The sequence below is a fragment of the Oreochromis aureus genome, linkage group 9 (assembly GCF_013358895.1).
Source record: "Oreochromis aureus strain Israel breed Guangdong linkage group 9, ZZ_aureus, whole genome shotgun sequence".
In the NCBI taxonomy this organism is placed as follows: domain Eukaryota; kingdom Metazoa; phylum Chordata; class Actinopteri; order Cichliformes; family Cichlidae; genus Oreochromis; species Oreochromis aureus.
The window spans coordinates 3,321,383-3,341,971 of record NC_052950.1 but is presented as its reverse complement, the minus strand read 5'-3'; the positions used below and the strand labels follow the sequence as shown (position 1 = coordinate 3,341,971).

The 20,589-nt window shown below is 43.8% G+C and overlaps 1 protein-coding gene across 1 annotated transcript in view; it reads left to right on the top strand.

The window, feature by feature from the left end:
- Positions 1-20,589, top strand: part of kcnh2b (potassium voltage-gated channel, subfamily H (eag-related), member 2b) — a 231,509-nt gene that overhangs the window by 102,604 nt on the left and 108,316 nt on the right. Inside the window, exons 4-7 of the mRNA XM_039617403.1 lie at positions 17,241-17,396; positions 18,459-18,675; positions 18,974-19,305; positions 19,386-19,597. Coding sequence (XP_039473337.1) covers positions 17,241-17,396; positions 18,459-18,675; positions 18,974-19,305; positions 19,386-19,597 — 917 coding nt within the window. The remainder of the gene's footprint in view (positions 1-17,240; positions 17,397-18,458; positions 18,676-18,973; positions 19,306-19,385; positions 19,598-20,589) is intronic.

Here is a 20,589-nt window from a genome sequence, read left to right as displayed (position 1 = left end):
ATAAGTAAACCGCTCACAGCACGTCTGTGCGGCGCACAAACAGGCATATAAACATCACATGTGCCACCAGTTACAGGTTGCTCTTTATCTAGCCCTTTTTTTCACCTGTGAACCTGTGCGTGTGTCCTGTCCAACATTCATCGCCCAGACAAACAAGCAGAAGCATCATCGAGGCGACCCTAATCAGCAGAGCCTGAACACCAACACCCGCTCGTGCCCACCTGTGCATTAACACTGATTTTAACACTCTCAGGTCTGTCCAGTTGTAAACACCTGGAAATCCTCTTAATCAATGGCTTCTTAATCAAACACAAGTTTGAGATGAGTCACATATTTATTGTTTGATGGAAATGGAAGCCCTTCGATCGTGTAAGAGTGGCTGTTTTGTTAATATTAATTCATGCCTAACAATCTGCTGCCCTGTCACCGTGAAAATGAAAGGTGAATACAGAAGCAGCAGAGTTTCTCATAGTACAAAGTACTAACTACTGAATAACTGAGAATACAATCAGCTGCTTCTTCAGTGGGTCTCTCACCCTATGGATTGAATCCAACTCCTGCTGCCTGATCGTGTTAACGTGGCCCTTCACTTCACAGTGGCTCTCTAGAGCAGATGGAGGACTGTTGATGCATGTTCCATCCAAGATGAGATCCTCTCTGCAGAAGCAGCTAATTTATATCCACCATTACCACAACAGTGAGCCAGCCGGGAGCAAAATGCAAGACGGGAAGGGTCAGGGGTAGCTCACATGGACAGAACACAGAAAATAAAATGCTAGACTGAGTCGCCAAATATACTTGAGAGGACATTAAAATACCTAGGCAGCACGCCCAAATGAATTGCATGTGTGGGAAATACTGAACAGTTGCCTAAGAAGCGGCCATATGATTTTATAAAGCTGTTAGACGTCATTTGTCCACTGTTATCAAGTGGCCAAATATAATTTTTCTTCTTAAACTACTCTGCCCTTTATCTTTTGTATCACCGTAGAAATACAGAGTTCAGTATGTATTTTCACAGTTGGAAAGATGTGAGTGTGTGTCTGTTTGTGTGTATGGGTACACAGTATAAATGTAAGACAAGCTGTTGCTGCTGGACTTCATCAGTCCTTTCTCTGATATTTGGCCTCGCCGATGGAAGCTTCCATCCAAATTAAAGTTCCTCTGCTGCTCCCCAGGCGGAGAGACGAAGCAGTTCTGGTTAGTCATTGTTTTCCCTCTGTGTGTGTGTGTGTGTGTATGTGTGTGTGTGTGTGTGTGTGTGTGTGTGTGTGTGTGTGTGTGTGTGTGTGTGTGTGTGTTTGTGTGTGTGTGTGTGTGTGTGTGTGTGCATGGTTGTACGTGCCAATGTGAGGACAGCTTATCTGGATACATGGTGGTGGCTTACACATCATCATGCTAGCCTCTGGCCACAGACAGAGGAGAAAACAGAGGAAAAGGGCAGCGAGGAACATAAGGAAGGAAGATGGAAAACAATGAGAGGATGGACATAGATGTGGTGGGACAGAGCCTGCCTGTGTCTGCAGAAGGTAACACAGATGAGCTTCATGCTCTCTGTTTCACTCTGGTTTCTATCACACAGCTTATAAACCCACAGCTCCTGACAGCACGCAATAAAGAAAAACACAAACACACCGCCGTCGCATAACATCAGTACGGCAACGCTACGTTCCTCTGTTCCTCTTTCTTCCAGTCTTGACAGAAGTCCCCGTTCCCAACTCTGCTTTCCTCTTCCTTTCCTCTCTCTGCCTCCAAGACAGTCTTTTCCCCTTTGTTACCAAGGCAACAAAGTTCCCATGGTTTATGAAGCTGTCCCTTTAAGTTAGGGAGCAGGTGCTGCGCGCAGTTTGTTGAAGTGTCCTTTCATCCTTAATTAGATAAAGAGATGATGATATCATGGCCCTGTCTGTCTTTTCTCTTGTCACCATCCCACATGTCACATTATTACAATGACTTTGCCATATTCTGCTTCGTTCTTCTATCCAAAGACTTCTTCAATTTGACTTCAGCATTTCCATTTCAACTTTTATCCCCCTCGAGCTCTTCTACCAAGCCCTTGATCCTCTCCCTCTACGCACCCCTCACGCTCGTCTTTTCTCGTTAAGCGACAGGCTCATTATGGTTAACAAGTTCAATTGATATTTGCCAAAAACACTCAATACTCAGCCGAACCACAGAGCCTCAGCATTTCAAAGTGGCTCGCTCCATACAGAAAAGACTATTACAGATTGCCTTTTGAAGAGGCCGGCTGCTGATTGAGCGTGCCAGGAGTCAGCTGTGGACGTGTGGTGCATTCACAAGCCTTTGGAAATTAGCATAGATTTGGCAGGTGGTTTTGGGTAGGGTAACTTTGACCTACTGAGCTGAAGGCTGGAAGCAGGTAGATATGTATGTTAGAGAGTATCGTTGAAAAATGTCTGCACTGTCTGTCCCTGTCTCTCTCCAGATGCAGCCTATACTGCTGAGAAATCTTGATCTCTTACGTAACCATTAAAAGATGGAGAGAGGGAGGGAGAGGGAGTGGGAGAAAGATGGAGAGGGCAATAGAAAGTGCACACAGAGGAAATACAGGAAATGAAATGGAGAAAAATCATCTATTTACACTGATATTAGTTTTAAGATATACACCAATAAATATGTAAATTGAAGTGATAAAAATATAGTCCATATCACATGTGCATGCATGTTTCTCAGTCTCCCAGCTGCTTTGTTCTCTTTTAGGAACCATGAAAATCATGCAAACGCACGATTTCTCATTCAAATGCTCTCCTCTACTCAGATAACCTGAACCGACCTCTCAATGGCACTACTCCTCCACCTGTGTCCTGCCAGCTTCACTCTCCCTCTCTCACACACACACACACACACACACACACACACACACACACGCACACGTGCACACACACACACCAAACCCCACATTTTCCTGCTTGTTTTGCACAGTACAGATCCTGGTCCTCATACCGCTCTGGCTTTGTGCTTTTACCTGTAAACTCTGTAACACTGTTCCTCTCTGATCTTTGAAGGCTGCGTATTAAATAACAACTGAAACTTTGAGCCGTGAGATGTTTTGGTCAAGCAGAAACAGTCAGAAATCCATCTTTACCTCTATTGGAGTTGCTAGGGAATTTTTAATGTGAATACCTACAGCCCTAAATTATGTATCCCCTCCTGTCTGCAAATGTTGGGACTGTCTGGTTCAGCGGAGGCTGAGAATCATCGTCATGTTAAGTGAGTACAGATCCAGACAGGAAATGAAGCCTTTGTTTCTCGTTTTTCTCTCACTGCTCCTACAAGGTCGTATGTTAAAGGTCAGAGTGTAAATTTCACTCTGCAGCAGCACAGCAACATGTGTGTGAAATTTGCCCTGAGGATTGCTTTAAGGAGCTGGACTGTTGGGTAAAGGTGAGTGGGAGTATTGTGGTGGACTACACGGATTGAAACTTCACCATTAAATTACCATGACACGTTAAATATTTGACAGCATGCCTCCTCTCATCTTTTCTATGACAAAGTGGAGGAAAAAATCAAATGATATTTATTATGCTTTTATTATGAAATGCTGTGCACTTCACGACGTGATTATCGTCACACATAATATTAGATTCATTCGATGAGTGTAGCTAATGTGCATTATGTTATCAAGCAGAGAGGGAGCTGCAATTTCATCTATATACTAATATTTTTTAATATTATTTTTACTATAACCTCCACTGAACCAGTTCATTGTGGTTTAGACCCATAAAAATGTCCCTTTCTGTAGTCTACTGGTTATTAGGACTGTTAAGACTGGCTCTGACTTTGATTATACATCTTTCCACTTCTGTGCCAATTTGGCCAGTTTTAAGCCATTAAGTGATGACATCTGTTACGTCTGCCATAATTTAATATTTTCTTGGCACCAACTTCATTTTGAGAAGTCATTAAAAAGTCACAAATGTCAGTGACATGGCATTTACTTGTGCTTAAAGTGGGATTCAGTTTTTATTACATTTGATGACACTGCGGTGTCACTCATTCTTATGTTACAGCCTGGTTAGAAAGTTCAGGACCTGAAGGACTATCACATCTAAACCTTCTCTGCATTGCTGTTTCCCAGAGCATCTTAGTGTCTACAAATGTAATATCCTTCATGAATGTTTGAGTGGATGTTACTGACAGCCTTCAACTTGATGTTGACAGCTTTTAGGGGATATGGGTAAATAGTTTAGACCGGTTTCTTTCTCCCCCCTCAGTTTTCTCACCAAATGCAAATATGTAGCATTCTTAAACATGCGCTCACCCTGCTGCTAACACAGGGTGATCGCATGAAACGTCTTGAAAAGAATAAAGAATACTGCAGGCGGCTCATGTGAAACAAGTCCTGCTCACTTCCAGAGTCGCTCTAATTGGAGGAGCTCTTCCAGAGGATAGTCACATCGAGTATCTCTCAGTGAGCTCTTCCCGATTGGTGTTGCAAGCCGATAGAGGTGTACGTCTCTTTAATTAAGCAGTCAACAACATGTCGAATTAAATCCTCACTAAAGAATATTACATATTCATTTGATTCAGCACTTATTGGGTCGTATACATGCAGCATGATGACATTTGTAATTGCAGATAAAGCTTGTACTGCTTAAATAGATTGGTCTGGTTGTGTGGCCTACTATAGTATGGATAGTGGTCATATAACATGGGGCAGTCGTGCATGCACACTGCCTACGAGTCCTGTTTCGCTTTGATGTGCATGGAGACTAGCAGATTATCCTACTGTATGCACCATGACGCAATCAAAGAGAACTGCACGGATTGGGATTCACAATGCTCCGGGCAACTTACTCTAACAGACAAAGCAAGAGACTGTTTCCTGACTTGTTTTTAATTTAAGCTCACTTTCTAAAATCTGCTAACTGTGGAAAGAAGTGAAAATTAGAAGCGAGTGTTTACTTTCACTCTTTGCATTGGTGTGGTGTCGGGTTGAAGGCTGGAGCTCAGCGTGTTGTCGTCTGACCTCTAAGGTGCTGCTGCTCTGAAACCCTCCTGACATGTAATCTATAAGAAGCTGCATACGCGTGTGCTTTTTCACTTAACAGACATGCTGCAGGTATACATGCCTGCACACCGCCGCTGACGTGTAATCTGTTAATCACATTGTGTGTGACCCGAGCTGTGGGTGAGATGTTTGACACCGCCGTCTCACACAGTGTCTCTGGTAGAGAGATTTCCACAGCTTGGCTGTGAGTCCTTTCAGGTGGCTTAAACTGTCACACACAGTAACAGAGCCTGAAGGCACTCACATCCTGGAGAGCCTCAGACCCACAGCTTCACATTTTATATTGTGTCTGTATCTCCCTCAGACTTTTCATTTTTGTGTCGGTATCACTTGTAATGTATTGACTGACAAACTACTATTGATATATGTGTTAACAGGCAGTGCATCCGCATGAGGGAAACATTGGTGCAGCTGTACAGTAGTGTACACTGTGTTTTCACAACTTCAAATTGCAGTCGGCAGTGTAGATGAGGCAAAAGCTGCTCTCAGTGTCTACAAATGACACCTGAGGTGTTTGTGATTTTATGGTCTCTCACTGCTTTAGTCTCTGACCTCTGTTTGGGTGATTCAGGTCTCAGTGTTCCTGTCTTAGGTTGTTCTTGGTAAACTCCAAAGCCATAATTTGAAACTGAAACAGAAGCTCTTAAACTGCACTTCTGTGAATATCCATTCAAGGCTGGCTCCAAAATGAAGTCATTCTCCATAGATGCCACATTCAAATGCCCAGGTTGTAGTAAAAGCACCTATTCTGCTTATTTTCAGCTCCATGTTTTATCATTCTTGGACTTTACAGCAGCAGCTTTGCCTGAGTAATATTTTATAATAATAGAATAGAATAGAATAGAATAGAATAGAATTCAACTTTATTGTCATTGCACATGTCACAGGTACAGGGCAACGAAATGCAGTTTGCATCCATCCAGAAGTGCTTTAGCCATGATATAGATATATTACAATATATATTAGCAGTAATATAGATATGTAAGTATATTACAGAAATGGGTCTATTATGGTATGTTATAATGTACACGATGTGAAGTATGTTATGAATATTCTATAACTATAAGTATGTACAGGCTATGAACAGGATCTAAATATGAAATAAAAACTATACAGAAATATGAGATATACAGTTATACAGAAATGTGAACTATGCAAGTTATGAACAGTTGTAGGATTAAAAATTATCGTATGTACAGAATGATTATTTACACAGAACTATACAGTAGTGCAGTTAAGATAAGTGAGATATGTGGATAATTTCTACAGAGGCTATATAAAGTGCTAGTGGTTGTGAGTGGTGGTTCAGTCCATGTTATTATTGTGTGTTTGAGGGTACGGTTGTCCATTGTGTGTGTGTGTAGGTGGTTGTGGGTGTGTGTATGTTCAGTCCATGAGTTTAACGTGGGTCAGATGTCAGGAGGCAGAGTTCAGGAGTCTGACAGCTGTGGGGAAGAAGCTGTTCCAGTACCTGGTGGTCTTAGTCCGGAGGCTCCTGTAGCGCCTCCCAGAGGGCAGGAGGGTGAAGAGTCCATGTGATGGGTGACTGGGGTCTTTGATGATTTTCCCAGCCCTTTTCAGACACCGCTTCCTGTAGATGTCCTTTATGGCAGGAAGTGGTGCTCGGCGATGCGCTGGGCAGTTTTCACGACCCTCTGCAACGCCTTCGGTCCGAGGCAGAGCAGTTCCCGTACCAGACTGTTATACAGTTGGTCAGGATGCTCTCGATGGTGCAGCGGTAGAAGTTCACCAGGATGTCTGAGGACAGGTGGTTCTTCCTCAGAGTCCTCAAGAAGAAGAGGCGCTGGTGAGCCTTCTTGACCAGCTTGGAGCAGTTGGTCGTCCAGGTGAGATCCTCGGAGATGTGGACTCCCAGGAACTTGAAGCTGCTCACACGCTCCACAGCCGTCCCCTTAATGTGGATGGGTGGATGTGGGTCAGCATTCCTCCTGTAGTCCACGATGAGCTCCTTAGTCTTCTCGGTGTTAAGCAGCAGGTTGTTTGTGTCGCACCACTCAGCCAGACGATCCACCTCCTCCCTGTAGGCGGCCTCATCATTGTCACTGATGAGGCCAATCACCGTGGTGTCATCTGCAAACTTAATGATGGTGTTGGAACCATCAGCAGGTCTGCAGTCGTGGGTGAAGAGGGAGTAGAGGAAAGGGCTCATCACACAGCCCTGTGGTACACCGGTGTTCATTGTGATGGTAGATGAGCAGCGGTTATCCAGTCGGACATGTTGGGGGCGGTTGGTCAGGAAGTCCAGTAACCATTTGCAGATGAGGGAACTGATGCCCAGGTCTGTCAGTTTCCTGATGAGTTGTGAGGGGTGGATTGTATTGAATGCTGAACTGAAGTCTATAAACAGGATTCTGGCGTAGGTGTTGTTGGTGTCCAGGTGTGAGAGGACAGAGTGCAGTGCGATGGAGACTGCATCCTCTGTGCTCCTGTTCTGGCGGTATGCAAATTGGTGGGGGTCCAGGGTGGGGGGAAGACAGGATTTGAAGTGTGCTAGGACCAGCTGCTCTAAGCACTTAGTGATGATGGGGGTGAGGGCTACTGGGCGGTAGTCATTGAGGCTAGATGGGTTGGAGTTTTTGGGTATCGGGACGATGGAGGTGGATTTGAAGCAGCCCGGTACCACAGCGTGGGCCAAGGACAGGTTGAATATGTCTGTGAGCACTCCTGCAAGCTCCCCAGAACACGCTCTGAGAACACGACCGGGGATGCCATCAGGACCTGCAGCCTTGTGGACATTGATCCTGCTCAGCACCGCCTCCTACATCGGTGGGGAGAGAGTCAGAGGTTGGTGGTCTGGCGTCATGTCTGTTTTGGTTTTGGTTGTGGGGTTCCCTCGCTCAAAACGAGCGTAAAAGTTGTTGAGCTTGTTGAGGAAGGAGGCATCAGAGGATGTGGGGGAGGGTTTGGTGGTCCTGTAGTCTGTGATGGTCTGGAGTCCTTGCCACATGCGTCGGGGGTTGGAGTTGGAGAAGTGTTCTTCTACCTTCTTTTTGTAATGGTGTTTGGCTTTTTTGATGCCCTTCTTTAGATTAGCCCTGGCTGTACTGTAGGCGTGTGCATCTCCTGACCTAAAGGCGGTGTTGCGGGCCTTCAGGAGGAGACGAACATCCCGGTTCATCCAAGGCTTCTGGTTGGGGTACATGATGATCCGTTTCTGGGTGGTGACACTGTCTGTGGTTTTGGAGATGTAATCCAGTACAGATGAGGCGTACTGGTCCAGGTCTGTGTGGGTGAATAAACACATGATTTATCTTTTACTGGGAGACTGTGTAAAACGAGATGGAAACCCAGATTGTTGGTAGATGGGCCTGATTTGCTCACATCAGTGACAACATTAGGGATATCTGCTTTCTCTGACATCATCAAAGCCAATAGTAAAAAGAAAAAGTTTGAAATTGAGCTTTTGGCTCTGTTGCCATATTTTGGATCAGTGGCTGGATTTTGTTCCACGTGTGTGTCCTGTGCCTTTAAGAGTCTCTGCAGGTCCTTCCTGATTGGAGAGCTGGCAGCTGCTGATTGGTTCCATCATCAAGTGGCTGTTGACAGCAGTTGTCCTCCTGACAGCAACTGACAGCAGCAGCAGACCCGTCCTTGTCCTGCAAACCGTCTATGACAAATTTACATGTCTGACTTCAGAGAATTGCTAAGTTTTGTGTATATTGTTGCAGATACTCTGAAGCAGCACAGGGGAACTTCCTTATTATTTTCTGCACTTTTTCTCTTGTTTATTCAGTTAGGGAGTTTGGGGTAGCGCTCGTCTTTTGTTTGGTTTAGGCAGCACCTCCCATTTTGGAATATCTTGTTTGGTTTATTATTTTGGCCTTTGTTCACCCCGGAGCAATAAAACCACCTTAACCTGTAAATTGGCTTCTGGATATGGCTTTGGGGACTGCGGCAGGGTCACTTTCCTTTAACCCTTATGCTCCGCTCCTGTACCCGTAAACCGGGACGTAACAGGCTCAAAGAAACTGATTCATGCTTACCTCATCCTTTGAACTTTGGCCATGTTTAAAATGAGCATCCACTTTTCCAGCAGTATATATCTGACAGTAAAGAAGGAAAAGCGTAAGGTTTAAAGTTACGCCTAATAACAGTGTGTCCAATTGAACTTACTCTCACTGGGTCTGAAATACGGATTTATGGATAAAGCTCTGTCGCTTTAAAGATGCTTTCAAAATAAATCCACAATGCGTGCGACAAAGATGGTAATACCTGTGGAGAGCATAAATCAGTTTCTAATGGCGTGTTTGCTTGTTTCTGTGTGTGTAATGTATTTTGTGCGGGCATGAAGTAATTGTGATGGGAGCGCGTTTCTCCCATGAACTTTTGACCCTCATTACACGTCACCTTTTCCTTGGTTACTGAGCTGTGATCAGACGTGAGTGTCGAAGATCCCAGTCAGTCTCAGTCTCCTCATTTGTCCATCCCTCTCATGCTCTCGTCTCTCCACCTCATCAGTTGTGAAGGGGAGCTGTAATGAAGCTTGGGAAAGATCTAGAAACAAGGTTGTCTTTGCACTATTACAACATGGCAGTGAGGGAGTTTAGGAGACACCGTATTGATCAATTTCCCGATTTATGTAAATACTTTTTTGGCTTTCTCGTCAAAACAATAGAGGCCCTGTAGTGTGTTTCAAACAGCAAGTCCCTTAAACAAATGTTGTGGTTTTATGGCAGTTGGAAAGAACAGTAGCTTCTGTCTTTTATCACGCTCTCGGTTTATCAGATTGCAGTTGAAATGTTTAAAAGCTTGTCTGCCATCCATGCTGTATTCATTTATTCTGATCCTCTCAGTGGTAACTGTCTCTGAATGTTAAAAAACGCCTGACGGGTAAAATCATTTTCACCTTACCTCACAGAATTACCGTTCTCTGGAGTCTAGTTTTGGAATCACAAATAGCTTTTACATTTCAGAAACAACCCCGCAGTTGAAGATTTGCCGTTGTAGTAATCCATCTTAAAGTTTCTAGGCCTTAATAAACACCCCAGAACAAGCTCCACTCACAGTACCACACCTCATGCTTCATCCAGGACAGGTGCCCCGTGGGACGGGCCGCCGCTGTAATGGATCCCTCTGTCAGTCTGGAGCTTTGTCAACTTCCCAGCCACCGTGGTCCCCTCCGCTTCACTGCATCAATCATACGCACAGTCTAACTACATCTACACAACATTATTTCTCATTTTCCACCAACAGGGGTCAGACCGAGTCACTCAGTGTGGCCTTTATAGGACATATTTCTGTAGCCTATAAATGCTCACAGCATACACACCTGCACAGTCAGACGCACCTTTTTAGTACTTTGCCACATTAACACACTGTTCACCTGTTGCCTATTTGTCTCTATTACAGATGAAGGAGGCTGATGAGTTGTTATCTTGACTATTTTGTCCTCCTACTGCTTCTAGTAGTTCTAGTAAATGGATGCAGGGGGTCAACCGTGTGGCATCGGTATCGCTGTGTAATGTTATATCACATATCAGAGAACAGCTGGTGGCCAAGATCAGAAGGATGGTGAAGGTGTGTGTATGTGGGGTTGGGGTTTGCAGAACCATATTAACAGTGTGACTGACAGTCAGCTACACACACACACACACACACAGGCGCCCATACACCAATTAATTTTTCCATTCTGTCATCCAGCTCCCTGCCCAGCCCTTTTCGAATAACACACCTGTATGAGGCTCGATGCGGCGGTGTAGTATAGCCAGATTAGTTCCATGCCTCTCTGTTTCTAAAGGTAATATATACAGCTGGCCAGGTCGTGTGTGTGTGTGTGTGCATTTATGAGTATGGATATCTCCTCCAAAGCAGTTGTTGTGCCCTGCCACCTAGTGGTTCACTAACTCTTTTATATGCAGAGCAGTGAACAGAGGGATACAGTAAGGATCCAGCCTCCAGAGTAAAAACATGCCGAGTGTGCTCGTTAAAACCTCCCGCCCGACCTGCTGCCTGTCCTTTTGCCTTTATCATCTTTATCATCATCTCCGTTCAGATTTTATAGAATTACTGAGTACAAGAGCATACATTTAGCCGTGCTTAGTTCTCAGAACTGCGACAAGGAAATGACACTTGATTCCCTTGATGGCTTGTTAATGAGAATAATCAAACCAGTCATTTCTCACCATGTCCAAGAGGAATCCCTCTAATCTCTTGCTTTCTTTCTCTCCTCCAAGGAAAAGGAAGGATTACGGCTGTCTGCAACGAAGTCCAGAGCAACATGTAATCTATAGCAGCTTTTCCTGCAGCTCTCTTTTGATTTACAGTGCATATCCATCAACCCATGCTGACTCCCTCACCCTGTCACTTTGTTCTATGGGTGCTATCAGCTATAAATAAGAACAATAACATGTTAGGGCAGTTATGAAAATATGGTTGTCAGCTTGGTCTGACAGTGGGGTTTTTGGGGGGTTCTGAAAGTGACTGGCAACAGAAGAAGCTACGCTTTAAAAGATCTGTGTGGAAGTGAAGATGTGAAGTTTTTCCTGCTAAACAGTGATGTGCACTTTGTCACTGTGTGTGTGATACAGCTCATCCTCTTACGTCTCTGTAGCACTCACAGATCCATGTTCTTTATCCTGTTGTCTCTAATGGACAGTGGACACGGGCTAACAGCTTTTAAAAGCAATGTTCCCGTCCTGATGAAAATGCAGCTATTTACTTACTGTACCAGCACTGTGGCAGAAGCTCGTCCACACTGTTTGCAGGGCTGGAACAGCTGTGACTTATGTAACCGACACTGTATTTGACCACGACCATAAGAAGAAAACAGTTTTAGCGTGCTTCCATGCTCCTTTTATGCTGAATAAAATATACTGCCAGTGGCTTTTCATTTCATCTGTAAATCTTTTTGATATAACACCAATACTTTTAGAAAAATTGCTATTATCAAATATTTATTTTATTAAAAAAAAAAACACAAAAGAAGAGGAGTGTGAGAGCCAGAGCTACTTAAAGGGATACACCTCATTGTTTAGAGTTCAGTCAGCATAATTCCTACAAATGCACACAGGGATATGTCTGCTCTGTGCTGCGTACAGTGTGTAGATGCAGCTGTCGTCCAGTAGGAGGCGCCAATGCAGAACTTTACAGGGAAGTCCCAATGTTGGTACAGGTACAGAATTTACATGCCTGTGCTTTCAGCATTCAGTGGTAGTACAGAGGAATTCATGAGTTTGTTATGTCGAGAGCAGTGTTTCATAAATAAGTAAATACGTTCGTATCCTTCACTTGGTAGGCACCTTGCTGCAGTTGAAAATCCTTTTTTTTTTTTAGGTTTAACATCTAATTGTTTGAATATTCATTTTTTCCACAATCTCTTGATTCCAGCGCTGGAATCTTTCATCCCTCTTAGCACATCACTCCCTTTGCACAGAAGGGAGAAGCTGCGTGATGAGCTCCGTAGCAGCGGGAGTGACCCTGACCTCTAATCCATCTCAGTGCAGTTATAACGGTGAAGGAACCGTTGGCCTTCAGAGTTAGGTGTGTTTTCACATCTGATTACTTTGGGGCAGCCTAATCTCTGTTTACTGTCCTCCAATCCTCTGTCATCTCCTACTAAGCTGGAAAAAAGATCTTCCTCAGCAGTTAATCCTTCCTACCTTGTCCCTCTAAGCCTATCAGGGAAGAGTACTGTATGCCACGCAGTCAGTCATGATGATTAAATGAGTATGCTGTGTGTATAGTGAATACAAATGGGGAAATAAAACATTTGCTTTATTTCACTGGTCTGCACTGTTTTTTCACATTACATCTATTTTTGATTCTTTTCTCAGTTTGTCCATTATGTGCACGTATTTCTCTGGATTTTTAGTAAGAGTAATGACACAGTCGCTGTTAATGATTCGAGGTTTTCACCACAGGATCCACTACGCTCCAAGTCCATAGCAGTCACTGCTGGTCGACTACATGATGCAAATGTGGGAAAACAGCCAAAACTGTATGAAAACATAAATCTAAACCACTTTAGTCATTTTTGGTACTTTTTATAGAGAACAAAGTGATCAGTTGTGTGCCGGAGGTTTCATCCTGTTAAAAGGGAGTTTTTCCTTCCCACTGTCACCAAGTGCTTGCTTGTAGGGAGTCGATTGATTGCAGGTCTTTATCTTCCAATATAAACCGCTGTGAGGCAACTGTTTTTGTGATTTGGTTCCATATAATTGAATTGAATTCATCTTTACAGTGAAGGATGCATTTCTAATTTGTCCCCCAAAAACCTTTCTGGATATTGGCAGAAAGTTTTTTCTCCCTTATTGATAAATAATCCAGCTGATCAATAAATCCAAGTAAGTTTTTAAATGTTATATTTCACAGTGTGTTTGTCCTTTTAGTTGTCTCACTGCTGTGTATGATGCTGGGCTATCCCTCGGTCTGCCATGTGCAGTTTGGTTTTTTTATGTGTTTTAGTGCATTGTAATAATCTCCTAGAGCTTTGTAAATCAGCAACGGTGAATCAGATTATCAGCTGGAACATGCTGAATTGGAATAAATCCAGGCGGAGCATTTAGATGAAATGGCATTTGCCCCGTTAACCTCAGAGCTCAGTTCGTTTCGGATGCTCTCGGAGGAAATCTTTTACAGTAGACAGAGACGGTATGAGGGTCAACATTAAAAAAGGTCTGATGTTCCTGAAGTACGTAGGCGTAATCCTCCATTTGCACCACGCTGCAAAATTTAGGGCACATGTAGACCTATATCTGTGGGAGTCTGTCGCTGGTATAATGCATCTGCTGTTTTAATGTAAACCATCACTGGGTACATAACCATACCCAGAATCTACCCCTAACAAATTCTAAACTCTTAAACAGCAATGAAACCTCTCAGCATCCACCAGGTGGATAGTGACCTGTTACAGGTTGGGTTTATAGGCTTAGGGTAAGGTCACATCTAACCCTTCAGAAGAAAGTTTCACCTATGTGGCATATCCAAATAGAAATCTTATAAGAGAGCAACTTCTAAGGACAGAATAGATGTAACTTATATTCCCATTTTGATGGATGCTCAATCATCCAGGTAAAGAAAATCCCAAAAGGTTGATTTGGGGGATTTTTTTAACTAGTTTTGTCTTATGTGTCTTTTTCTCTGTACCCTCACCCCGAGCCAGTGGGCGTCCCTGAGTCTGGTTTTGCAGTTCCTGTTAAAAGGGAGCTTTTCCTTCTTGTTGTCGCCCAGTGCCTACTCATGGGCATCGTGATTGTCAGGGTTGTCACTCAAATCCTATGGAGTTATTACCTTACAGTCGAAGCGCCTTGAGGCAACTGTTGCAGTGGTTTGCACTGTACACATATATATATATATATCTTCCTGATGTTACTGTCATTCAGAATGTAGTGATTCTGAATGACAGCAACATCAGGAAGAAGGAACACGAGAAGCATAAGAAGTACCAAGGCCTCAGAGAAGAGCTCGAGAGGATGTGGAGGGTGAAGGTAATGGTGGTCCCCGTGGTAATCGGAGCACTCGGTGCGGTGACTCCCAAGCTAGGCGAGTGGCTCCAGCAGATCCCGGGAACAACATCGGAGATCTCTGTCCAGAAGAGCGCAGTCCTGGGAACAGCTAAGATAGTGATAACACAGTGGCTTCCTGCTGGATGTTAATGTGGAGGCTCAGCTAAGGTTTCAAACCCTGCAACCAGACTCCAGGTTACTTTTGTACTTTAGCGCATGCGGGCATTCATGTTAGTGAGTGTACATATTAGTAAATATTACTCAATCTGTCACCCACAAACAGCTTTCCAAAGTGTTCCCAGGTATACAGGAATGATCCAGACACAAACATGGGACATGTAATGATTTCATATTAGATTAGGAGCTAGTCCTGAAACTCTGATTATTAACGTCTCTAATGTAAAAATATCAGTGAGGGAAAGATTTAATCTGTTGATAATATTATAATTTCAAGTATTTTTCAAAGAATCTGCTGGAGGAGACACAAACCCAGTCTCTGGGGTTAAAAGCTGGTGTACTCCCAGTGCCAGTCCCGAACACAGACACAATCCCTCCTGTTTCTTCATCAGCTCAGTGAATGATTATGAATGAATGTTCATATTTAATTCAGAAAAATAATAAAAGAGTTCAAATTACTTAATAGCTGAAGTGTTATTGATTTTTTAAAAATGATTGAAAGATATTCTCAGACATATTCTCTCTCACTTTTTCACGTGACAGTAGCTTGCGGTGGAAACCAAAGCTTTCAAATGGCTAGACTGTGTGCACGTTGTCCTTGTCACGTGGATGCAGAGCTTTGTAAAGCAGATTTGGGTGATGCTCCAACACCTTCAGCGATTAAAAAAAAAGAAAAATGCTACAAATGTACAGGGAAAGCTGTTAATGACACTGGGCATGAATGGACATGACCCAGTAACTTATGAATGAACATCAGCCTGGTCATCTATACACATGTGCGCATACAAGCACGCATTTAAACGGGCACATGTTTATATGCGTCGCTAGATATGGCCAGATGGTGTAATCCTCTACTTTCCCCTGGGTTTCATATTTTTTCCCCTCCTGTGTTGGGATTATGCTCTTGTCCAATCGGATTTCGCCCCACTCTCCAGCAATGATGTGAGATGAATGGCAGGCTGGTGGGTGGGTCAGGCAGGCATGCAGTAGATCCCGCACGTTGGGTTGCACGGAATACCCAAGTGCTCCATATTGCAAAAACTGGCACAGCTTCCGTGTGTGAAGGTGCTCACTGACCATCACTCTGCAGGTAAGTTGCAGACGGGCAGATCAGGTATGAGAGGGAATTTGAAAGAAACAGCTAACCTGCAAACTTTGGTTGTGACCAAGGCGTCTATGTTTAAAGGCGACAGATAAGAAAACAAGGATTACAGTGCAAAACTAAAAAGCTTAAGTTCTCAAAACGCTAATGCACTTTGAGTTGATGTTGCAGACTGGATGCATTTCACTGTAGTTGGTGTGACATTTGGAGTTATAATGTCAAGAAAAATAGATTAAAATGTATTTAAACAGTGTGCAACAGGAGGACATACTGCATAGATCATTTTCACTAAAACAAGGACCTTTGAGAGTAAATTTATAGAATTCAATCCTTCCTGTTCAACATGAAAAAGAAAAAAACAGTCCACATGTCCACTTTCTGTACTGTTTGAATCATGTCATGCATGTATTATATATTTGGAGTTTTTGGAATATTTTGCAGTTATATTTTCAGTGTGCATCTCATGATCTTGTTTGAATAGCGGCCCAGTGCCCATTTGCCAGATATTTCAGTAACCAGTATGTTATATGTGTGGTTGAGCTTTTCTTAATAACCAAGTGGAACAACCTTATTTACATATATGATGGACTAACATGTTTGACTCGGTTCAGTATGTTCATGTGTAATTTTGTATTATGTGCTGTCATATGTGGGATGTCTGTGAGACAGGACGCTCTGCTTGCAGATAAGATTAGTTACCAGACTGATACTCGAGACGAGTTTCTGCTCATTTTTAAGGACAGAAGGAAACTCTATCATAACGGCAGCACACATGTTCACTGAGTACACATAATGTTCTTAATAGATGTCGTGAAATTTCCTCCACTTTGATACTATGTTGCAATAGTCTTGTCTTCACTTCTTTCAGTCAGATCATCATTTTACATTACGCTGTTGATGAGGATGATGACGATGCTGCTGTGTGTACACATGCATGTTAATGCAATTGCAAGCTCACCTTCATGGTGTCAGAAGCAGAATAGCAGCTTATTTTGTGTTTGTGCGACGTTCTCCTGTATGCGGCGTCATTTTACGCTTACTTAGCTGTCTTAGCACTCGTGTAGCAGATTAGCCTCATATGGAAGACGGTGCGTGAGCTGATTAAACACAGATGCACATTTAATGAGGAGAGAGAACCATACGTTTGTATATTTGAGTGAGTGTGTGGAAGCAGGCCTTTGTAATTCACAGTGTGAAATGCACGGATGCATTTGAGACGCTCATAAAGCAAACGATTCAACAAATTGATTATGTAGACATTCACAAAGTCATTAAACAAAGCTTGAACTCTGACTGAATTCTGCTCTTATCTGTGCTGTGATGGCTCAAATAACACCACCACTGTAAATCAATTTGAAATCAAGTTTTAAACCCCAAACTACCTCGCTGCCTGTGCATGGCACCCACGGTCCTGGATAACCTGTCTCAGTGTGACAGAGGCTCATCTATTGCTCTGCCCCTGCAGGCCAGTGCATCCTGTGTATGGTGGATGTGGTGCCAGTGAAGAATGAGGATGGCGTGGTGATCATGTTCATCCTCAATTTCGAGGTCATGACAGACGAGTCCCTCCAAGACCACAAACAGGAGCTGAACCACCGCCTGCCCACCTGGCTCGTCACAGGTAGCTAACCACGAACGCAGTGTTTGATGTTTGTATGTTCTTCTCTGTGCTTTTCCTGTAACGCCACCATTTACACAAATACAAAGGGATGACACCCTTATGTGAATGCAGGTTTTGCTTCTGTTATTACACCACTGGTGTTAAACATAAGGCCCTGGGCCAAAAATCGGGCCCACTAGACAGCTTTTGCTTCTGTAGTTTCACCACTTTTTTCTTACAGTTTAAATCCAAAGAATCATGCTGACACATTTCTATCTATTTCTGCAGCAGCGTTTGTTTATCATGTAGAAAAATTAAAACTGTTTTCTTATATTTTGGCATCTCAGCTAAATTTGTAGTTAAACAGAAAGGGCAGCTTCACTTGTCTGTGCTACCTAATATCACAATGTTGTGTATGTGGCCCGTGATGTATAATGAGACACCGTGCTCCACATAGCTGATTATGTTTTCTCTGTGGTTTACTGAGGTGTAAGTAGAGTATGTGCAGTAAGTGTAGTTTGTGGCCCAGTGTGGAACATTCTCAGGATGCATTTCTGCTTATTTTAAAATTCCCATTTTTTAAATCCAAATTGGACGTGATGCTCACTTTACTTCACCTGCATCAACTGTTCATTCTGCCTTCCAGAAAGACCAGGTGGTCCTGCTATTATTAGATGCTTTTGTTCTTGTAAATCCTGAATACTTGTGTTAAATGTAGTCATCTATCTATGCTCTTAATGTCCTAGAGGATAACCCAGGGGAACAGCATCTGGAACAGGACACAACAATATCTGGAATCAAGTATCTCATAACTTTGTGGCTAAACCCAAATTTTAATCCGAGTTACTGCCCCTGCATTCTGGTCGATTGGTTTTGCAGCTTCATTCTGAAGGCTGATGCATTTTTAGCTCTTTCTCTGTCCTAGCATGACACCTACCACTGAAAATATCCTCCAGCCTTCTGTTTGTACTTGTCTCACTATTGTAATACTCGTGTCTGCCATGGTTTAATATTGGAGATGCACCTGTCACTCTCCAGGTTAATAGTCTTATTCTTCACCTTCCTCGTCCGTCTCACCACCAGGTCGCCCACGAGGCTTCAAACTGCGTCTCCCCCTGCTGCGCTCCCTGTCCAACAGTAAAGCTTCTCTGGACGACGCAGAGGCCGGACACATCCCCACGGCAACGCCGGTGTCGTTACGCCCAGAGGACCACCGTAGCCCCGAGTCCTTAGGTCTGGGGGAATTTCTGCCCCTCCCCCCACTGCCACCAAATCACCAGGAGCAGCTGAGTGGAAGCAGGTAGATGCTTGATTTTAACATTACTGCAGAGATTAACATGTTCACATTCTAATATCAATCTAAAGCTAATTTCAGCTTCAAGCTACAGGTTGCTGCAGACACTGGCTGTGAAGCTGCCAGCTGTCTCTGCTTCATCACCTCTGCTCCAGTCACAGGAATAAATCTCGAGTGTTTATGGCATTCATGCCTTTTTGAGCTAATTATGAAATTCTTTGACTTCTGTCAACAAACCAACGGATGATGACCAGGTCACTGGAGTGTCTCAGACCTGGAAATGTTCATTGTTTGTGTTTCCCAGGTCAGCGCTACAGAGTTGGCCTGAAGACCGCCAGGAAGACCAACGCACCTTATTGTGCTCTGAGCCTCCAGTAGCCGTTCCACCACATCAAACCCACGGAGCCCACCTGGTGGGTCCCCTCACCCATTCCTCACCCTGCGTAGCACCCCACCACCGGCTCAGCCTCAACCCCGAAGGCTCGGCCTCCAACTGTTCTCTGTCGCACAGCCGCTCGCGAGAAAGCTTTCACAGCATGCGTCGGGCCTCCTCTGTAGACGAGATCGAGGCCATGAGGCCGGAATGGGATCGGAAGAACCGGAGGCCGAGCATCCGGCCGGCCAGCAGCAGCACCGGTGAGAAAGCGCACATGGGATCAAATGTTTTCCTGCTGGTTTTCTTACCTGATTGTTGAACTTCATTTGCATATTTCCAGGTGCAGTAAACAGCAAGTCGAACATACTGAACTCCACGTCAGACTCTGACCTCATGCGGTACCGCACCATTTCCAAAATCCCTCAGATCACGCTCAATTTTGTGGATTTCAAACCGGACCCACTCATTGCTCTGCCCTCGGGGGAGATGGACATCATAGCACCCTGCAAACTCATTGACCGGACACACAACGTCACAGAGAAAGTCACACAGGTAGGACACAGTCCATGTGCAGTGTGCCTGATGTCCAGCATCCAGCAGAGGCATTATTTTTGTGACATTTTGCCAGCCTGCATAAATCATTTAGAGCCTGCAAGCCGTTTGCACTTGTTGTAAGTCTTTCAGGGCAAAAAGTGCTTGAGTGAAGGCCACTCACCGAGTTTCAAAGAGATGATGATGCTGAAAGGTGGTAGGCCAGTAATCTACTTACAACGGTCCAGAGGGTAGGCATAAGCATGTGATTCTGCACACACAAAAAACTGTATTTTTTCACGTAATTTGCTTAAAAAAATATGCAATAGACACTTGTACTGAACTTCTAAAAAGCTGGACCGGCTCATTGGAGTCCTTGTTCTGCTGTGATACACACTGCTGCATTTACCAAGCAAGAAATCTCAGCCCACATCAGATTCTTGAATACTTTGGATGCAGCTGAGGCTTTATTTAAAACTCAGAGGATGATGATGAGTATGTGAGTTGGGATGTGCCATCACAGATTACTTATCCTTGATTACAGATTACCTATCCTTGGTTCACAGTGTGCTGAGAGTCTTTGAACTGTTATATTTGAATGAGCAATACAAGAAATTATGACAGAATGTGACAGTACTGTTAGACTTTACATATGCATATTTCTGCGTGTTCTGCGTGTTTTTTTTATTAACGCCTGAATCTCCTGCAAGATCCACGACGTTATCATGCTAAGGTGCAGCTGGCAAGATCAAAACGTGTGTGTGTGTGTGTGTGTGTGTGTGTGTGTGTGTGTGTGTGTGTGTGTGTGTACACACGTGTATTAGCCAATGGTGCAGTTATGATACAGTGCAGATGGAGAAAGCAGTACCAGCTGTGTCTCCAAATGTTATAGAGTGCTATTTATAGAGCTGTTAGAAAGAATGGAAAAATCACGAGATGATTTTGTCAGCACACATACGTCTGACATCCGTGTAACCTCCCTCCTGTACGACTTTACTGGATGAGAAGAAGGA